This window comes from Diachasma alloeum, unplaced genomic scaffold (assembly GCF_001412515.2).
Source record: "Diachasma alloeum isolate Michigan unplaced genomic scaffold, Dall2.0 Dall_scaffold_00256, whole genome shotgun sequence".
NCBI classification, from domain to species: Eukaryota; Metazoa; Arthropoda; class Insecta; order Hymenoptera; family Braconidae; genus Diachasma; species Diachasma alloeum.
Window position 1 is genome coordinate 1522202 of NW_021680401.1, and position 17960 is coordinate 1540161.

The window sequence follows — 17960 nt, forward strand, 5'->3', positions numbered from 1 at the left end:
CCGCAATGATATGCAATGTGTTGTTAAGCCTTACCTAGAGTTCACGAGCAAGAACAATCGGATTGGTTTTCCCCCTCGGAAATTCCTAAATAGTGAATGAACCCATGACGAGCTGCTGGAAAATAAACAACAGTACGGAGTTACTCATTGAATATTGATTACATAAGCTTAGAATCGTAGAGCCAGTTGGATTGGTGATTATCGAGCTATAAAAGAAGAAGACATCAATGATTTTTCATAGTGCATTTTCCGGTGGCAGCACATCCAGAGTCTGTGCTGGATTGAATTCGTAAAGATGTTGCAAGTTCTTTTGGTTCTGGTGCTTGTGAACGGGTTGTGTGGGCTGCCACTCTCTCCTGAATCAGGTGAGATTAATATTAATTAAACGAAGAGAAATGTTATGTTATGTGAATTTAAATGAAATCTCATAATTCCAGCTATTAATTCCAATCAATTTTGTTCGAAGAGAACCTTAGGAAACGCAATATTAAAAATTAGAATTATTTTATTTTCCTCTGACCAAAATGATTTGGACAATTATGATTCGTTTATTAACGTTTCAGAGAATTGCATTCAATTCTCTTTTGTTTTGCTTGTTAGGCGGGCTTCATGAAAATTCGACGCAAGACGATTGCACTCATGAAAACCGCTTTACTTTCTCCATTCCTTCGAGAAATCCGCCATTTTTGAGTTCTCATTTTCGATTCGAAATATTGCCCATGCTTTTTTAGAAAAGATATCTTTAGTTTTACAATTCAATCATTTATCCATTAGAGGATTTAATTTACATAATTTTCATTTTAGGCCGAACAACACCGAGAAATGTAGAAGAGCCGGTATCCATATCCTTAGAATTACTGCCACCAAAAGAGGATGCTGAAACTGCCAATTTCAATGATGATTTTAATGTGGACATTCTCAAGGAAAATGTCACACTAGCAACAGAACTATTACCGCCTAAGGAAGATGAACAAGCTCCCCGTGGAATTGTCTTCATCGTCAATCTCTTCGCCGTGAAGAATGAGACGGATGGAGAAGACCCGGAAGAAACTCTTAATGACGACATTAAGAACAAAGTGCCAGCAATACTCGGTAAGTGTCCTATCTAACGCATTTACATGTTATTTACATTTTCGTATGCAACAAGAAAAACTTCAGGGAAAGCCCAAATCCTGGAATAGTTTGAATTGATATATCGACTCAATGCCTTCTGATCACTGTTAGAAATTTTTTGGAATTTCATGGAAGATATTAAGGAAATCTCATGAGAGTGGCGTTGTATCGTATTTAGGGAAAAAATGGTTATGAATTTTCAAGTTTTAAGTAGAATTCACGAAAACTCATGATTTTGCAGTGGAAGATGAATATTCAGATACAAAATGACTTGAATTTTCAATTTTTCTCTGAATTTTCCTGATTTGCCTGAATTCTCATAGAATAATTGAACTGAAAAATCAAGTATTTTATTGATTTCCACATTATTTGAACAGAAAATCAAAGGAATATTCGATTTTTCAATGACAAGATTTCCAGAATTTTCAGCGGAAATCGAACGCAAAATTCAGACGAAAATTTTTAACAGTGATTAACAAGGAGTATCTGCGATTATAGAACCTGTGGCAACAATTCTCCTGGTGGTTGAGGAAGAAGACGAAGGTGTACCCGTCAGTCTAGATGAACTCGCCAAGGAGCTTGAGGAGGAGGGCGTCAAAGTGGAAAAAATTGGGGACGACATAGAGACGAAAGTCATCAGGGTTGATTTCGATGGCGAAGTATCTGGAGAGGATCCCGATGTCGAGGCTCTCCAGCCAAAGAAGTTGAACCGAGTTCGGAGATCACCTCATCTCATCAGCAATCTGCTGCAGAAGAAATTCGGTGGTGGGGGTGGTTGTAACACTTGCCAACAACCTCCGCCTCCACCACCTTGCGGTGGCGGATGCGGTGGAGGACAGAGTAAGTTTACTTGCTCTTTTTTTTTTTTTTTCTTAGAATTCCATTAGAATTTTCTAGCGAATTCGGTAAGTTGTTCTATTGAATTTTGTCATACGAGGTCTCTTTTACTTTTTAGTTATCTGCTCTTGTGTTTCCGCTGTATGACTTTGTCATTACTTAATTTTTATACAACATAATATACAGTGAATAGATCTCAATCAATCAATTGGTTGACTCCTCAGCATTTGTCCTCAATTAAAATGGACTGATAGAAAGGATTAGTTATTGTTAACGAATGGGTTTTGGTTGAAGGTTTGGGTCTATTCGGTCTCACCAAATGCTTATTCGTTAATAGTTAACGAATGTATATTTGAGGAGTCTTGTTTGACTTGACTTTCGCCCTTCAAGTGAACCATTCGTTAATAGTTAACAAATCTTGTTTGGAATGAACGAATCATTCTATCAGTGTAGTATCTATTCGGTCTCTTCATATATTCATTTGTTAATAGTTAACAAATGCATATTTGAGGAGCCTTATTTGACTCGACTTTCACTTTTCAAGTGAACCATTCGTTAACTATTAACGAATGGTAGAGCTGAATATGACCAAATGAATATTTGTTAATAGTTAACAAATGCATATTTAAGGATCCTTGTTTGACTCGACTTTCACCTTTCAAGCGAACCATTCGTTAACTATTGACAAATATTCATTTGGTCATATTCAGCCCTACCATATGTTAATAGTTAACAAATCTCGTTTGGAATGAATGAATCAGTCTATTAGTGCACTGACAAAAAGGATTAGTTATTGCTAACGAATGGATTTGGTTGGAGGCTGGGGTCTATTCGGTCGCACCAAATGTTCAGTCGTTAATAGTTAACAAATGCATATTTAAGGAGCCTTATTTGACTCCACTTTCAACTTTCAAGTGATCCATTCGTTAACTATTAAAAAATATTCATTTGGTCATATTCAGCTCTACCATTTATTAATAGTTAACGCATCTCGTTTGGAATAAATGAACCATTCTACATCGATGAAACGCATTAGTTATTATTGACGAATGAATTTGGTTGGAGGCTAGGGTTTATTCGGTGTCACCAAATGTTCATTCGTTAATAGTTAACAAATATTCATTTGGTCATATTTAACTCTACCAATTGTTAATAGTTAACGAATCTCGTTTGGAATAAATGAACCATTCCATCAGTGTAATGATACATCTGATACCTAACTGATTTTCATTATTTCAGGTTCATACGTCCAAGTCATCCCCGTATATGAGCAGCCCCGACCTTACTACCCACCCCAGCCCCACTACCAGCCGCAGCCACAATACCAACCACAGCCCCATTACCACCAGGGTGGCGGTCAGTGCGACGTCTGCAATGGCCGCGGCGGTGGCGGGTAAGTGCAGTGATCTTCTTCCTCATCTGTCGAACCAAGGAATCCCTACTTCATCACTTGCAGAATAAACTTTCCTCCAAATGACAAAAAGGTTTCCTAGTCCTCTCCCACGTCTGAGAATTCCCTCCTCACCGATCGACAATTTAGATGATTTCACTCCACAAATTGCTTTAACGACATGAAATTAAAATAATACCTCCAATTTCCAGAAACCACGGATCATACAGCCAAGCCTCAGCCCAGTCCTCCTCCAGCAGTTGGTACGTAATAAAACCCAAAAACTCGTATCGAAAAAATGGAATCAATGACAATAAATTATCCTTCATTATTACAGGTAGAAAAAACACCGCCAGTGGTTCCACCTGAAGACTAATTTATCTCAACATCTTTAATGACCCATGATTACCCACAATTCATCAGCGTGTCATGTAACGATTCCAACCCAGAAGACAATTTTTTCTGTAACACTAATTAAATAACGTGAATTTTGGTTCGAATAAAAGAAAAACAAACAAATTTGCGAAAATTATTCTTCTTCCCTGATGAGTATCATAACTTCAATGCCAATGCAATCATGAGTTTGAGGAGATAAAATCAGGCGTGATACCATTCTTCAGCCAATGATTTCGTTGGATTGGCCATTCGTGCAGAATAATGCTCGTCATTCGAAGTTGAATCCTCAACTTGAACGACAAAAGAATGAAGCTATAACGTAAGAACTTGGTATTGCGTAAACCCTTGTACGTGATCGTGAACTATAATTATTTGTGAACTTAGTAGTTACAGAATTAAGACATTAAATGTCAGTGATGTTATCCATGAGTGTACCCCAGTAGTTGGAATTAATCATATCGGAGCAATGTCATGACAAATCACAAAAGTAGATGTTTTCATCGAAGGATTGAATGGCCACGATTTGCTTCAAGCTTTAAGCGGGACTCGGGATTATGAGGGGTAACAACATTGTGGATGGTGACTCTTAGCGGCGTAAACAATGGCGCAGTCGGCGGACGTTATGCAATAGCACTCTAGGATGATGCTTCCACCAGGACAGATGATTATCGTGGTATAAAAGTAGCAAGACGAAATACTTCCTGCTCAGTCTATCAGTGATATTTCGAGGCAATCTTTTAACGAGCATTCTTGAAATGTGGGGCAAAAGTATTCTGAGTATTCTTTATCTTCTCGTTGCGGTTGCCTATGCCGTACCCGCTCATTACGATTCAGGTATATTGGTTGGATTATTTTGCCGAAATGCCGAAATATTTGATTATTTAAATTTCGAATGAGAAAATGCCTTTCAACGATGAAAGACAGGTTGAAAAACCTTGGAGATAATTCAGTAGCGAAGTGGTCAAACGGTTTAAGTCGATTTTGGATATTGGCCAGTTTTCAATGAATAACTCGAAATCTAATGTAGATAGCAAAATTTTTCTCATAACCTTTTTGGTAGCACTTAATTCGCTTTACAAAAAAGGTTATTATGAAAATTTCGCTATCTCCCTTAAATTCGGAAATATTTCTGGAAAACTCAACTAAAGACGGAATTGACTTAAATCGTTTGACCACTTCGCTACTGAATTATATTCAAATTTTTTACTTTTAAAAAGATGAGAGAGATGAAATCGGTAATAAAATAGAGATAAGTTCAAGTAAAGACCAAATTCTCTTCGATTCGTTTGACATTAGCGCCGGAATTTATTATTCAGTATAACTCAACTAAAGACTAAATTGACTTGAACCGTTTGACCACTTCGCTACTGAATTATATCCAAATTTTTTACTTCTAAAAAGATGAGAGAGATGAAATCGGTAATAAAATAGAGATAAGTTCAAGTAAAGACCAAATTCTCTTCGATTCGTTTGACATTAGCGCCGGAATTTATTATTCAGTATAACTCAACTAAAGACTAAATTGACTTGAACCGTTTGACCACTTCGCTACTGAATTATATCCAAATTTTTTACTTTTAAAAAGATGAGAGAGATGAAATCGGTAATAAAATAGAGATCAGTTCAAGTAAAGACCAAATTCTCTTCGATTCATTTGGCATCAGCGCCGGAATTTATTATTCAGTATAACTCAACTAAAGACTAAATTGACTTGAACCGTTTGACCACTTTGCTACTGAATTATATTCAAATTTTTTACTTTTAAAAAGATGAGAGATGAAATCGGTAATAAAATAGAGATAAGTTCAAGTAAAGACCAAATTCTCTTCGATTCATTTGACATCAGCGCCGGTATCTATTATTCATTATAATTGGAAAGTGTCATTACTCTATGACATACATCCGGAGAACGGAAATTCGTTGAGTCGAGAGATCCGGCAGTCGAATTGGATGATTGTAGTAAAATATTTTGCGGAATTGATCATTCGTCGTATAATTTTTTTACTGTCATTGTAATTCATTCGTGAATCTATTATAGTTTCAAATATTGCTTTTTGTCCGACATGAAGATGGAACTTTCTGTCGAGCAATTTTTTTTCCTTGGTTTTTCATCTCAGATGTTCCTTTGGGATTGTTTTCATGGAAATTTTTGTAGACTGGATACACTTCCAAATTTGAAACGTTTTTGATAATTCTCTCTTTATCAGGTGACAGCGCTGAGGATGGAATCGTCTATGTTTTCAATCTCTATGCAGTCAGAGATACGAAAACGAAACATGTTGCAAAGATGTTGAACGATGACGCATTGATTCAAATTCCAGCTAAATTTGGTAAGTATAATGGCAATCGAAGAATGAAATGGAATGAATTATGAGTTTGACTAATATAATCGTCGTTGCTTGAGTCTACGTGGATTTATACTATTTATTCAAGCTTACGGTTTTGCATAATGAGTACATAAAGTGTGAGTGTTGAGCTGGGGCTTCACAGAGAAGAAGTTTTTAGTTCCCAGGACCCAGTTACGGATTTTAAGAAACTGTTTTTTATCAAAGAATATCTATATTGCCTAGAAACTTCGATAAAACGGTATTCGAAAAACTTTTTCCACGCAAAATTGATTGAATTTGAAAATCGTATTTTTCCCGGCTGTTGCGATGGGGTTTTCTACTCGTGTGGCGTTCGCATCCGAACCGAAGGCAAGGACTGGCCAATCACACGAGTAAAAAAACCCACTCGCAACAGCCCGGGACAAGATTTTTTGTAACGATTGTCAAGTTTTCGAGCTTGGAAAGTATAACAATGCCAATTGCCGGACGAGGAATCGTGGAAGCTGTACATAAAATTGCATTTGGAGAAACCGTCGGGAAATCACCCTGAAAATTAAACCAACCGATTTGGTTATTGGAATGTCTTTTAACTCTGACAGGATGGCATTGGAACAGATATTTTAAATTTAAACTTAAAAAAAAACGGTTACCGTTATCGCATTCATTTCTCGGTCTCTCATATCTCGGTCATAGGGACATTGAAACAATTTTATTGGACCATCATTCAATGAATTCAGAACATTTTTGCGTTCGAATGGAAGCTTTGTAATCGTTCAAATTCAAATTTCCAATTTTTTCTGTTAAGTACCTGAATATGGTCTAACAAGATTAAACATGTGATTTTTAGATGGTGCCTGTATATATGTATATATATATGTATATGTATATATGTGATGATTTTTTAATTTTTTTTTTAAATTGGACAATGGATATATTGAATTTCATGGATTTCTTTAACCCCTCACGTACGGAGCCTTTCTGATACCAAGTCTACCACACGCTCAATACTCTTCGCATTCCACATTTTCTGATGAATGAAAAATTATAAATAAAATATATAATTGAAGCTACAGTATTCACCTTCCCAATGGTATTAATCCGATTGTATTATCGGCCATTGTTTCGAAAATATTTAATTTTGAAAAGAGCCGTGCGTTTTTGCATGGGTCGGTATGACATACCGAGCCCGTACGTGAGGGATTAAAGAATATAAACTTTAATAAGTTCTATTCATTGATGGCAATTAAAGTTCAAATTTTCACGAAGATTGTAAAAAATTGACATTTTTCCAAAAATAGATTTTTCAACGATCACTCAAAAAATTGATATCAATCTTGATCTATCAGAATATGATGGTGTTTGCGCCATTTGTAGTTCAGTTGCATATTGTTTATGTGATTTGAAAGAGAAAATCGGTTTACAATATGCAAAAATTTTTATGACATTTCAATTAATGATAGTACTCTGACACAAAAAATAGAAATAGTAGTGATATAAGATTTAAAAAAAAGAAGAATGTAGTATTGAGACGGAAATTGCTAATTTATTACCAGCAATAACTGTACTCTTAAAAAAATGGAATTATCCACTAGTTTAGAGTTATCGTGGGACAAAAAATTTTTGAACCAAAAATAGCAAGCATGAAAAAATTTAATATAAAAACCTAGCGAATTCGTTAGAAATTTATATTGGATTTCTATTCAACTGTCTATTATTAGTTTTTGGGCGATCCTAATGCAATGTTCAATTTTTTCATCCACGAGGATTCAAATCCAATTAATCTCAATGGATTGGACTCAACAATACCCTCATTTCACTCGATTCATTAGCGGCAATTGAAGATAAACTTCGTCACATAAATACGAACAGAATCTGAAAATCTCATTTTCGGACTTTTTAGATCATAATGAGTTGATATAGCTGAGGTTGGGGTAAAATGGGTACTTTTGACCTTTTTTTAAATGTTAATGACGGGTTGAAATGTTGACGCAATTTAATAATTTTTTTTCAATGTAAAGAACAATTCTTTCCCTTTGTGATGAGCCTGAACTGAGTTCGATTGATAAAATTGCTTCTGAGTTATGAATAATTTTAAAAAAGTCTAAAGCGTCTATTTTACGCTACCGTCCCTAACAAAAAAATCCAAAACTTCAATTTGAACGATTACAAAGCTTCCACGCGGAAGCAAAAAATATGGTGTGACATCACAACTAAAAACCCACTCCACGCTCCCCTAATCGCGTGACGTAATATTTGAAGGGGCCCTTAACCATAATTTTTCCTATAATTATCTTTCAGAACCAATTGGAAGTATGCTCCTAGCCGACACCGAGGAGGACGAGCCGTTCACAATGGAAGAAGTGAGCCTATTTCTCGAGAGAATGGGCGTGACAGTGGAACAGCTGAACGACGGGGATGAACCCAGAGTGATTGAGATAAAAGTTGACGAAGATTTCGACGATTTCGATATATTCCAGGACTTTGAGGAAACGGCGAAATACCTCCAGGACGAGGGAATCATCCTCAGTATGACGCTTGTCAATGGCTCCATGATTTTTTCAATTGAATTTGACCCGGCAGTGAAGGACGCCGATCGACACATCAGCCTACGAGACATTGGTGGTGTCTTCGAAATGGAAGGATACCAAGTGGATTACGTGACGGTTGGAGATTCCATCAAGAAAGTTAACATAAGGGAGCCATTGCCTGATGACGAATCGAAAGAAATTCTCGAACATCAAACCACCAAATCCAGTGTTGAGAAGAAACCGGAGAGAAATGAGAACAAAATTGAGAAGAACGAGGAGAAACCAAAGGCACGGAAGAACGAACTCGATGAGCAATTTCAAATGCTTGATTTCACTACTAGATCGGAGGCACTGAATAAGATCAGGAGGCGAAGGTCTTCGTGTCCAGAGTGCAAAGCCGTGGATATACTCAAAGCTTACGTCCACGAGCATGAGCGTCATTGAAATGTTCATTCTGGGGGATGTTTTTTATTGCCAGTATTTACTGTGCTATTTTTATAAGGATGTGTCAATGAATAAAATTGGAAACGTTATTTGATATCAGATATTCTTCGTTAAATTATTGCTTTTTAAATTTTGATTTCAGGTTGAACAAAGTGTGAACATCAAACTGATTAACATTTTTATGTCACTAGGCCTGAAAGACCGGTTTCTGAAATCGAAATCACTATTTTTAAAGCTTCTACAACTATATTTACACGTATCATAAGAGACAATATTAGTTCCGATAGTAGAACAAATCGAATCGCGGGTTTCAATTGCTTTTTTCCTTGTTGGAACTCATAGAGAATACAGTGCCGAATGTGCTGCGCATCGGCCGCCATCGTAAATACTACTGTTTTGTGAAATTACACAGCTCTTCCAGGCATGACATATAGCATATTAAAAACTGCAAGGTTCACTCTCCAAAATCGCAAACGTGCGCGTAAATATTTAAATTTCAAATAAGACATCGCACTCAATGGAAAAAAAGGGAAAGATTAAGTTATACACCTAAGAACCTCGCTTCCCTCAATTTTTCATGATGATTCTAATTACACTCTCCTTGCAGTAATCAATCCTTATTAATATTTCAATTCTTCATTTTAATCGCTTCTATTCCTTTGAACATAGATATTCTAATTTACTGATCTATATCTTACATTCTAAGCGTTTGCAGATGTCTCTTCGTTTGGTTTTAAACTCACCTGAAGTATTGAATTTTTCGTCACTAGGCCCGATAAACCGCGATTTGTAAAATCGCCTAATAACAAAAAATACTGTTCGATACACGGCCGTGAAGAACTTTTCTACCTCAGATAATTACAGAACTCGCCTTCGGCTCGTCCTGTAACGTCACGTTCATCAGAAAAGATCCTTACGGCGTAGTGTCGAAATCTACTATTAAGAATTTTAATGAAAATACATAAGTTTTTCAATTGGACCTCAATATTCATCATATTTAACTGTTGTGAGGTATCCATTTGAGTCATGGGAACTCAGTTTTCTGCTCGTGTGATTGGCCCCCAACTTCGCACTCGTGAAAAAAATTAGTTGCAACAACTTCAGTAAAATAAAATGAAAGAAAATTCTCCATGCACGGGCGTTTGAATAATAGACATATCCGAAACATTAAATATCTTTCATGACCTAGTATATTTTTTTATACTAGCGCAGGGGTAGCCATATTTATAAATTATAATTACCGTTAAACTTTAAAGCCTTCAGTTGGTTAACATCACTCTTAAATTTTTAATTATTCAAGTAATCATCAATTTATATGTTAAAATTTTTAATATTTTATTAATCAACAATGTAGGTAGGAAGATTGCCGATTATTTGGTTAATCGACACTTAATGGAAAATTTATAGTTTTGTATTATCAAATATTTAATTCATCTTCAATCGGAAATTTAAACCATTAATATGATATTATTTTTTGATTTTCATGAGTATATTCAAACATTTATCAATGTAAATCGCAAATCCTTTTAATATTGAAGAAATATAATATTGACGGCCATCCCTGTACTAGCGTGTACATTTGGTGTATATTGTCTGTTTAATTTCTGAATAATCAACCTGTATTAATGGGTTTTATTTTTTATCAACAGGGAGGACATAACTCTTTCGATCAGTTGAAAAAAAGAATAAAATTTTGTTGAGTGCTAACGATTTCGGATAAACATCTTTAATTCATCATTCCTATTGTTGTACGATATGCAATGAATTAATAATTTGTCATACAAATATGTCTCGCAATTCATGTTGAGTGGCATCTCTTCAATAATTCAAGGATTCTCACATGGCACTTGGGAGATTGAAGGAGTGGAACGTATTGACGCGACAATGTCAACTCGCGAATTTCAGAATGATTTGAATAATTAATCATTTCCAGGCAGAATGACACTACGAAACTGTTTTCGTATAATAGAAAATGTTTTAACTTGTTTTTTTAGGGTTTAATCTCTTCATTCCGAGATAATGGCATAATTTAATAAGGACGTGGTATTCAATATGACATTCTACTGCTTCAAAATATGGAACCCACGGATAGATGCATGACGTGATAATTTTTCCAGTCAATGGAGGAGAATCGTCGTTCTTTCATATGTTCAATATTCTATTCACGAGGGGAAATCGAAGACCAAGAGAATCTTTTCTGCGTCGTAAAATCTTTGAAAAGAAATATTTTCCTACCTCCTTTGGATGTCCATTATGATGATGAAAAGCATTGAAAAGATCGGGAGTGATGACTGAACGAGAATCGAATTTTGCCGACTAATTCTCCATACAAAAAAATTAATACTCCGACTTTTTTCCGGAATTCTAAAAAAAGTGTGACAACATATTTATCAGAACGCATTATTGATTCATCTATTTCCAAGAACAGAATATCCATCACGGAAAAAAAAATTCAGCCAAAAATTATTCCAGTAGTAGGGGGCTACGCCCCTGCCCGCTCCGCTCGCCAACCTTTATATGATTCCCATATGACCCCCCATGATCCTTATCCTGACCCTGTTGACTCTTATTTTGACCCCTGTGACCCTTAATTTTGGAGTTTTAATTTTGAGTACCGAATTTTCATCACCAAAGGTCGATTTGCATTTTTATAATATACAGAGATTTCAATTTCAGAGGAGGGCCACACCGCTCTTTTCAAGTACCACAAGTATTTGATGGGAAATTTCGGCAAATTTTTTTCAATGTCTTCGTTATGTAAAAAAAAAGTCTTGGCATGAAACATCAAGAAATTTTCAGTTTTCAATAATATTCATTCTTTATTTAAGAAAGGAATAGTGATGCCGCGAGAGCTAGACCCTTATATTTTCTGACCCTTCTTTTTCCTGGCTCTTAATTTTTCCATGCGGGACGATACGAGATAAGACACGTCGAGATAAAACGAGACGAGAGAATATTTCGACTCTTGACGAGACGCCATTTCTCGACTCGTCTCGTCTCACGGCATCACTAAGAACATTCACTTTTTCTATCGAAAATCGTTTTTTCTTTTTTTTTCGACTCGTAAAACCCCTACATGCCCTTCAATTTTCAATATTTTTCAAAGAAATTTTGGTGTGTATCTATAACCTTCGGAAAAAATCGTATAAAATTCGAAATCACTCAATACCATTCGTTAAATAAAAAAAAATGTTACTGAAAAATGAAAATTTCATTATATTTCATGCCTAAACTTTTGTTTTAACCCTCGATCACTCGCGCTTGGCCGCCAGCCTTCATCCGTCGCACGTTTAGCGTAGCGCCGCTGGGTTAAACCCAGCACGCTGTTGCCACTTTGGCGCTTACCGCTATGCACGCATTTCGTAGTGTGACAGTGAATGTAGCAACACTGTCGCTCGAGGGGTCGACAGAGACTCACTCGCACCGGGCGGCGCGGCGTTTTTCTGTCCGTTCGACGTTTCTTTTCCCCTTTTAGCTAAACAAATATTCCGATAAAAAAACGGATAACGCCGATGCTTAATAAAAGGATTGAACTAGAAACTCTAATTTTTTCAGAAGTTTTAAGCGCCGAGAAACACGCTAAATTATTTCAAAAAAACGAAAACGAGTTTTTTGTTTATGTAAAATAAACAAAAAATTTTGAAAAAACCGTCGAACATTTTCCGTCAAATACTTCTGGTACTTGAAAAAAGTGGTGCAACGCCCCTTAATCCGAACACATCCGGTTTTAATTGAAAGACCCCAAGAAAATATTTGAGAAACCTGAAAATGAGGGAAAAAATGCCTCAATTTGAGGACAATTACACTAAAATTACCTCCAAATTACTGAGCATCAGAACTTTTTTCTCTCTACAGGTATTGAATAGAATTCAATAGAATGATTAAGCCAGTTAACGCAATAATGAAAAAGTACGACTAATTCAAGCTAACGTCCTCCATTACGCCTCAATGGTTTCATAAAAAAATCACTGATAAGCTGCATGCATTGCCATTAAACGTAACTTCTTTTTTTTATCGATTTCAATTATCTTTTATAGATTTTTCAGTGAGGTAATACGTTCTGAACGTGACATTTATGGCAAAAAAAAACAAAGTATCGTTTTTTAATGGAAAAGATAATTATTTATTGAGCAATACTCGCTGAAGCGATTACAAAATGGTTCAAACACAGAAAAAAATGATGCAAAATGACATTATCAATCTTCGTCGTCGCTGATGATTTTCCGCCCTTGCTTAGCCTCCCGCTGCTCTGAGGTGATTACAACGTCGTCCTCCTCGTCACTGTCAATGACACGACGTTTCTTCAGTGTTGGCGTATCCTCTGGGTCAGAGTTGTCAGAGCGAACTCTCTTAGCGTCATCTTGAGAGGAGATAATCATTAAATTGGACGATTAAAGGGATAGACTACTGAGTTTTGAAAGTTCCAGATTTGAAAAGTTGTTTTTATAGAGCTTTCTCACATACATAGTCACTTAAAAAAATGTCTGTTGACTCATACAGAATCTCTATAGAAAATTTGATGAGAATTTACGATTTGCTAAAAATAATTTACGCTCAACACCAACATGATGTCTATTGGTTTTTTGTTCGTCATGAAAATTGGAATTTAGGTTTTAAAAACGCGAGTTGTACGGTCAAAAGAAAAATACGAATTGTTCCCAAAAAAGCGTCTTTTACATTCCATTAAGCGTATTTTACGCTCCAGAAATCGTAAATTATGATTTTCATAGAAACGTACTTTACGATTTAGTTACTCTTTAGTGTATCCCCTTATGCAGGGTTATAAGCCCAAATGAACCATTGAAATATGCTATTACCTGTGACATTCCCTCCAGCAATTTCCACCTCCGCATCTGAGTCAGAGGAATCGTCCATCGACTTTACTCGGCTTCTATTCAGCTTCGATTTCTTGGATTTATTATTGGTGAAAATGCTGGGATTAGACTCGGCAATTGATTGGCTTCCTGAGCTTTTATTTTTCATTTTCAATGGGGAAATATCCTCATCGCTGCTGGAATCTGAGTCAATAACTTGAGAGCGTTGACCTGGATTAATTCAAATAAGAAAAAAAATTATAATTTGATGGATGAATTTTGTGGTACATAAAATAGGACTTTTATGCTTGAATCTATGAGAATAATGTAATGAGCGTGAAGAACGCCAATAACTGTCGAATCAGTACGATAACAACCCATCATTGAATCGAGCCCTCGGGTGTCCACGAAGTTTCATAAAGAAAATTCCAACAGAATACGTTACGTATAGAAACGAACATCTAAAAATACACTGTTGAAAAAATTCGGCTGAATTTTTCGCAAAAATACCTTGAATTCGATTTAAGGGAAAAAAGTCGATAAAATTTCAAGTTTCTCTGAAAATTCAAGTAAAGTGCCATTTTTCAGCGACAGGAAGACGAAAATTGTACATTTTACATAAATTTTCAAGTAAAGATGAATATTCGCTGCCGAATTCTCTTGAATTTTCAGAAAAATGAAACAAGACTTGAAAAATTCATTCCGATCAATTTTGATAGAAAACATTCCAGTAGAAAAAGTTCTATAGAACAATGAAAGTATATTAATTCTTTCTATAACATAATTGTTGTCAAAAATTTCTACTCAAAAAATCCGCAGTTCACCTACGCATTTTTATCAATAGAAATCTATTTAAAAAACTATACTGTACAGAAAAAACGCGCAGGAGAGCTCCAGATTTTGTCAACAGAATCAGTGAAAACTTGATAGAATTTTTAACGGAAGTAGAATAGAGATCAAAAACAATTTTCTATCGAATGCACTCTCCCTCTCCTGTTCATTCGCACTGAATCCAAATAAACGCATTAAAAGGAAACTAATAAATCAATCAATCAATCATATCATAAATTTACCTTTTGACTTTGATTCATCCTCTGTGAACATCTTCTTAATTTCCTCCAAATCCAGTGCCCCTCCCCCCTCTTCGTCGGCCTCTCCATCGCTGTTAGAATCAATATTCGGTAGAATATCTGTAATATTGAAATGGGAAATTAAATTCCGAAGGACTTTTCGACGACATAATTTCCTCTTCAAATAATTAACGAAATGTCAGTGTCAATCGTAGCATACCTTCATTCACGAATGTTCCCCCGAGTCCATTTTTAATGAGTTCACAACGCTTTCGTATGGTGGCTGACATCATGCTAGCTGGTATTCTCCAATAAGCCTCTTGCTCATCAGCCGGTGGCTCAACTCCAATAGCTCGTAGGAAACGCTGAAAACTTGGTGAATCCATTGCAGCTGATGAATAATCATTCAGGGGTACCAGTGCAATGCCATCACTACTTTCCTCATCTCTGTCCTCAAGAACGTCCTCCAAGGATTCCACTAACCATTCCAAAGCCTGGGTCATGTCTAAGAATGAAGAACATTCTATGAGTGCGTTCAAAACTTTCCTATTATCGAGTATTCGAGCATAGTTTGCAGCGAAAAAATTTCATTGTGTGCAGATGATTTTGCAGATGAGAAGAAAATAGGATTAAAATAAGTGTTGAAAACATTTCATTTTTGTTTTTTGTCTGATGATAACCAATTTTGAGACTACCACAAGCGGCCGGGGTATTGATGCTCTTTCATTGTGCCGGCTTTTGTCACATGTGATATTCCTTTTTTCAATCAATTTTTTATAATCATTCTCACTGCAAAAAGCAATACGACAGATGACAATCACATGTCCCAATTTATCAGCTGTTAAATTATCNCAATTTTCTATCGAATGCACTCTCCCTCTCCTGTTCATTCGCACTGAATCCAAATAAACGCATTAAAAGGAAACTAATAAATCAATCAATCAATCATATCATAAATTTACCTTTTGACTTTGATTCATCCTCTGTGAACATCTTCTTAATTTCCTCCAAATCCAGTGCCCCTCCCCCCTCTTCGTCGGCCTCTCCATCGCTGTTAGAATCAATATTCGGTAGAATATCTGTAATATTGAAATGGGAAATTAAATTCCGAAGGACTTTTCGACGACATAATTTCCTCTTCAAATAATTAACGAAATGTCAGTGTCAATCGTAGCATACCTTCATTCACGAATGTTCCCCCGAGTCCATTTTTAATGAGTTCACAACGCTTTCGTATGGTGGCTGACATCATGCTAGCTGGTATTCTCCAATAAGCCTCTTGCTCATCAGCCGGTGGCTCAACTCCAATAGCTCGTAGGAAACGCTGAAAACTTGGTGAATCCATTGCAGCTGATGAATAATCATTCAGGGGTACCAGTGCAATGCCATCACTACTTTCCTCATCTCTGTCCTCAAGAACGTCCTCCAAGGATTCCACTAACCATTCCAAAGCCTGGGTCATGTCTAAGAATGAAGAACATTCTATGAGTGCGTTCAAAACTTTCCTATTATCGAGTATTCGAGCATAGTTTGCAGCGAAAAAATTTCATTGTGTGCAGATGATTTTGCAGATGAGAAGAAAATAGGATTAAAATAAGTGTTGAAAACATTTCATTTTTGTTTTTTGTCTGATGATAACCAATTTTGAGACTACCACAAGCGGCCGGGGTATTGATGCTCTTTCATTGTGCCGGCTTTTGTCACATGTGATATTCCTTTTTTCAATCAATTTTTTATAATCATTCTCACTGCAAAAAGCAATACGACAGATGACAATCACATGTCCCAATTTATCAGCTGTTAAATTATCATATTTATGTCGCGCCGTGCAATAAGTCGAGTTTATCGCACGCTGCGCTTCGCGCAGCCTGCTCAAAACTCGACTTCTGCACGACTTGACATAAAATATTATAGAGCACTCGGTAATTTCTTGAGCGAACCCCCGTGAGCTCTGACCGTAGCTAGTTGAACATAGTCTTCAAGTCGAAAAGCGATTTGATTAGGGGAGGACGAAAACCGCCCACGTAACATGAGGATCGAATCGCATTGCCTCACTCTCTACTTCTATATTATACTTTAACATCACAATAAACTATAATTATTAAGTTGATTATATATATTAGTACATTCATCACTTTCCGTCAACACCTGAATCCCTATAAGATAACTTTTCTTGGAATCAACCGGGCGATTCTCATTTCGGTGAATATACCGTATTCAAAACATGGAAGAAGTAATGGAAGTCGTATCCACTCTTTTTAACAAGATCAAACTCTGAAAATTCCGTCATATCGCTGAATTTCCAATTTTTTTTCTTATTAATCTCCGATTGAACAAACTTCCGTCCTTCGGGTCCGGACGTGGATAAATTTATCATGCCTTACAGTGGCTAAATTATTCAGCTGTCACAATAGTATTCACCCGTACGATATTCAATTATAGTTTCCTAATTCAAACTTATCCAATACCAAATTCAAGAAGATTTCCTCGAAAGAAAACTTTACGAACCGGAATAAACTGAAAGAAGTATATCTCGCTATGAAGTAACCAAGAATGATGGAATGACGTGCAAAATATGGAGAAATAATTCTCCTCATACAAAGTAAGAATAATAAGATTGCAATTGAGTCTGTCTTTGGTAAAATTCCATTGAGTCCAATCAATTCACAGAATAATGAATCGACTTACTCTTATTGATAACATCCTTGAGGAGCCCAGTTAATTGGGCGTCTGTATAAACCACCGTTGGTTTCGTCTTCTTCTTATCTCTTTTCTTCTTCTGCTTATTCTTCTTTGACTTTGAGTTGCCTCCACTCTTTGAGCCCTCGTCGATAATCTCGAGATCAGAATCATCGTTATCAGACTGTTCGCTAGACGATTGATGTTCCCACGATGCTTTTGGCTCTGGAAGAAAGCAATAAACGTGAAAAACAGGAATACATCCATTTTATAAATTTTCTTTGAGATATTGAGAAGATATCGATAGTCGCAAAATATGAATAAAATATGAATGTGACACACAATGTGTTCCATGAATGTGA

General features: G+C 36.1%; 3 protein-coding genes across 5 annotated transcripts in view; 2 read left to right on the plus strand and 1 right to left on the minus strand.

Moving 5' to 3' along the window:
- The first annotated feature begins 226 nt into the window (after nucleotides 1-226).
- LOC107037616 (serine/threonine-protein kinase pakB) lies at nucleotides 227-3859 on the plus strand. Its single transcript, XM_015256252.2, has 6 exons — nucleotides 227-365; nucleotides 805-1092; nucleotides 1612-1953; nucleotides 3190-3343; nucleotides 3553-3603; nucleotides 3678-3859. The coding sequence occupies exons 1-6, from the start codon at nucleotides 296-298 to the stop codon at nucleotides 3679-3681; spliced, it is 909 nt and encodes a 302-aa protein (XP_015111738.1). The 5' UTR covers nucleotides 227-295; the 3' UTR covers nucleotides 3682-3859.
- Nucleotides 3860-4429: 570 nt separating this feature from the next.
- Nucleotides 4430-9136, plus strand: LOC107037617. The gene is made up of 3 exons (XM_015256253.1): nucleotides 4430-4570; nucleotides 5944-6066; nucleotides 8362-9136. The coding sequence occupies exons 1-3, from the start codon at nucleotides 4492-4494 to the stop codon at nucleotides 9033-9035; spliced, it is 876 nt and encodes a 291-aa protein (XP_015111739.1). The 5' UTR covers nucleotides 4430-4491; the 3' UTR covers nucleotides 9036-9136.
- A 4035-nt stretch (nucleotides 9137-13171) lies between these two features.
- The window catches only part of LOC107037605 (protein timeless homolog), a 239684-nt gene continuing 234895 nt past the window's right edge, over nucleotides 13172-17960 (minus strand). For all 3 annotated transcript variants that reach the window (XM_015256239.1, XM_015256238.1, XM_015256240.1), the window contains 5 exons: nucleotides 17608-17823; nucleotides 16099-16383; nucleotides 15882-15998; nucleotides 13853-14080; nucleotides 13172-13395 (listed from right to left, as the gene is read on the minus strand). In XM_015256239.1, coding sequence (XP_015111725.1) covers nucleotides 13232-13395; nucleotides 13853-14080; nucleotides 15882-15998; nucleotides 16099-16383; nucleotides 17608-17823 — 1010 coding nt within the window. In that variant the 3' untranslated portion in view covers nucleotides 13172-13231. The remainder of the gene's footprint in view (nucleotides 13396-13852; nucleotides 14081-15881; nucleotides 15999-16098; nucleotides 16384-17607; nucleotides 17824-17960) is intronic.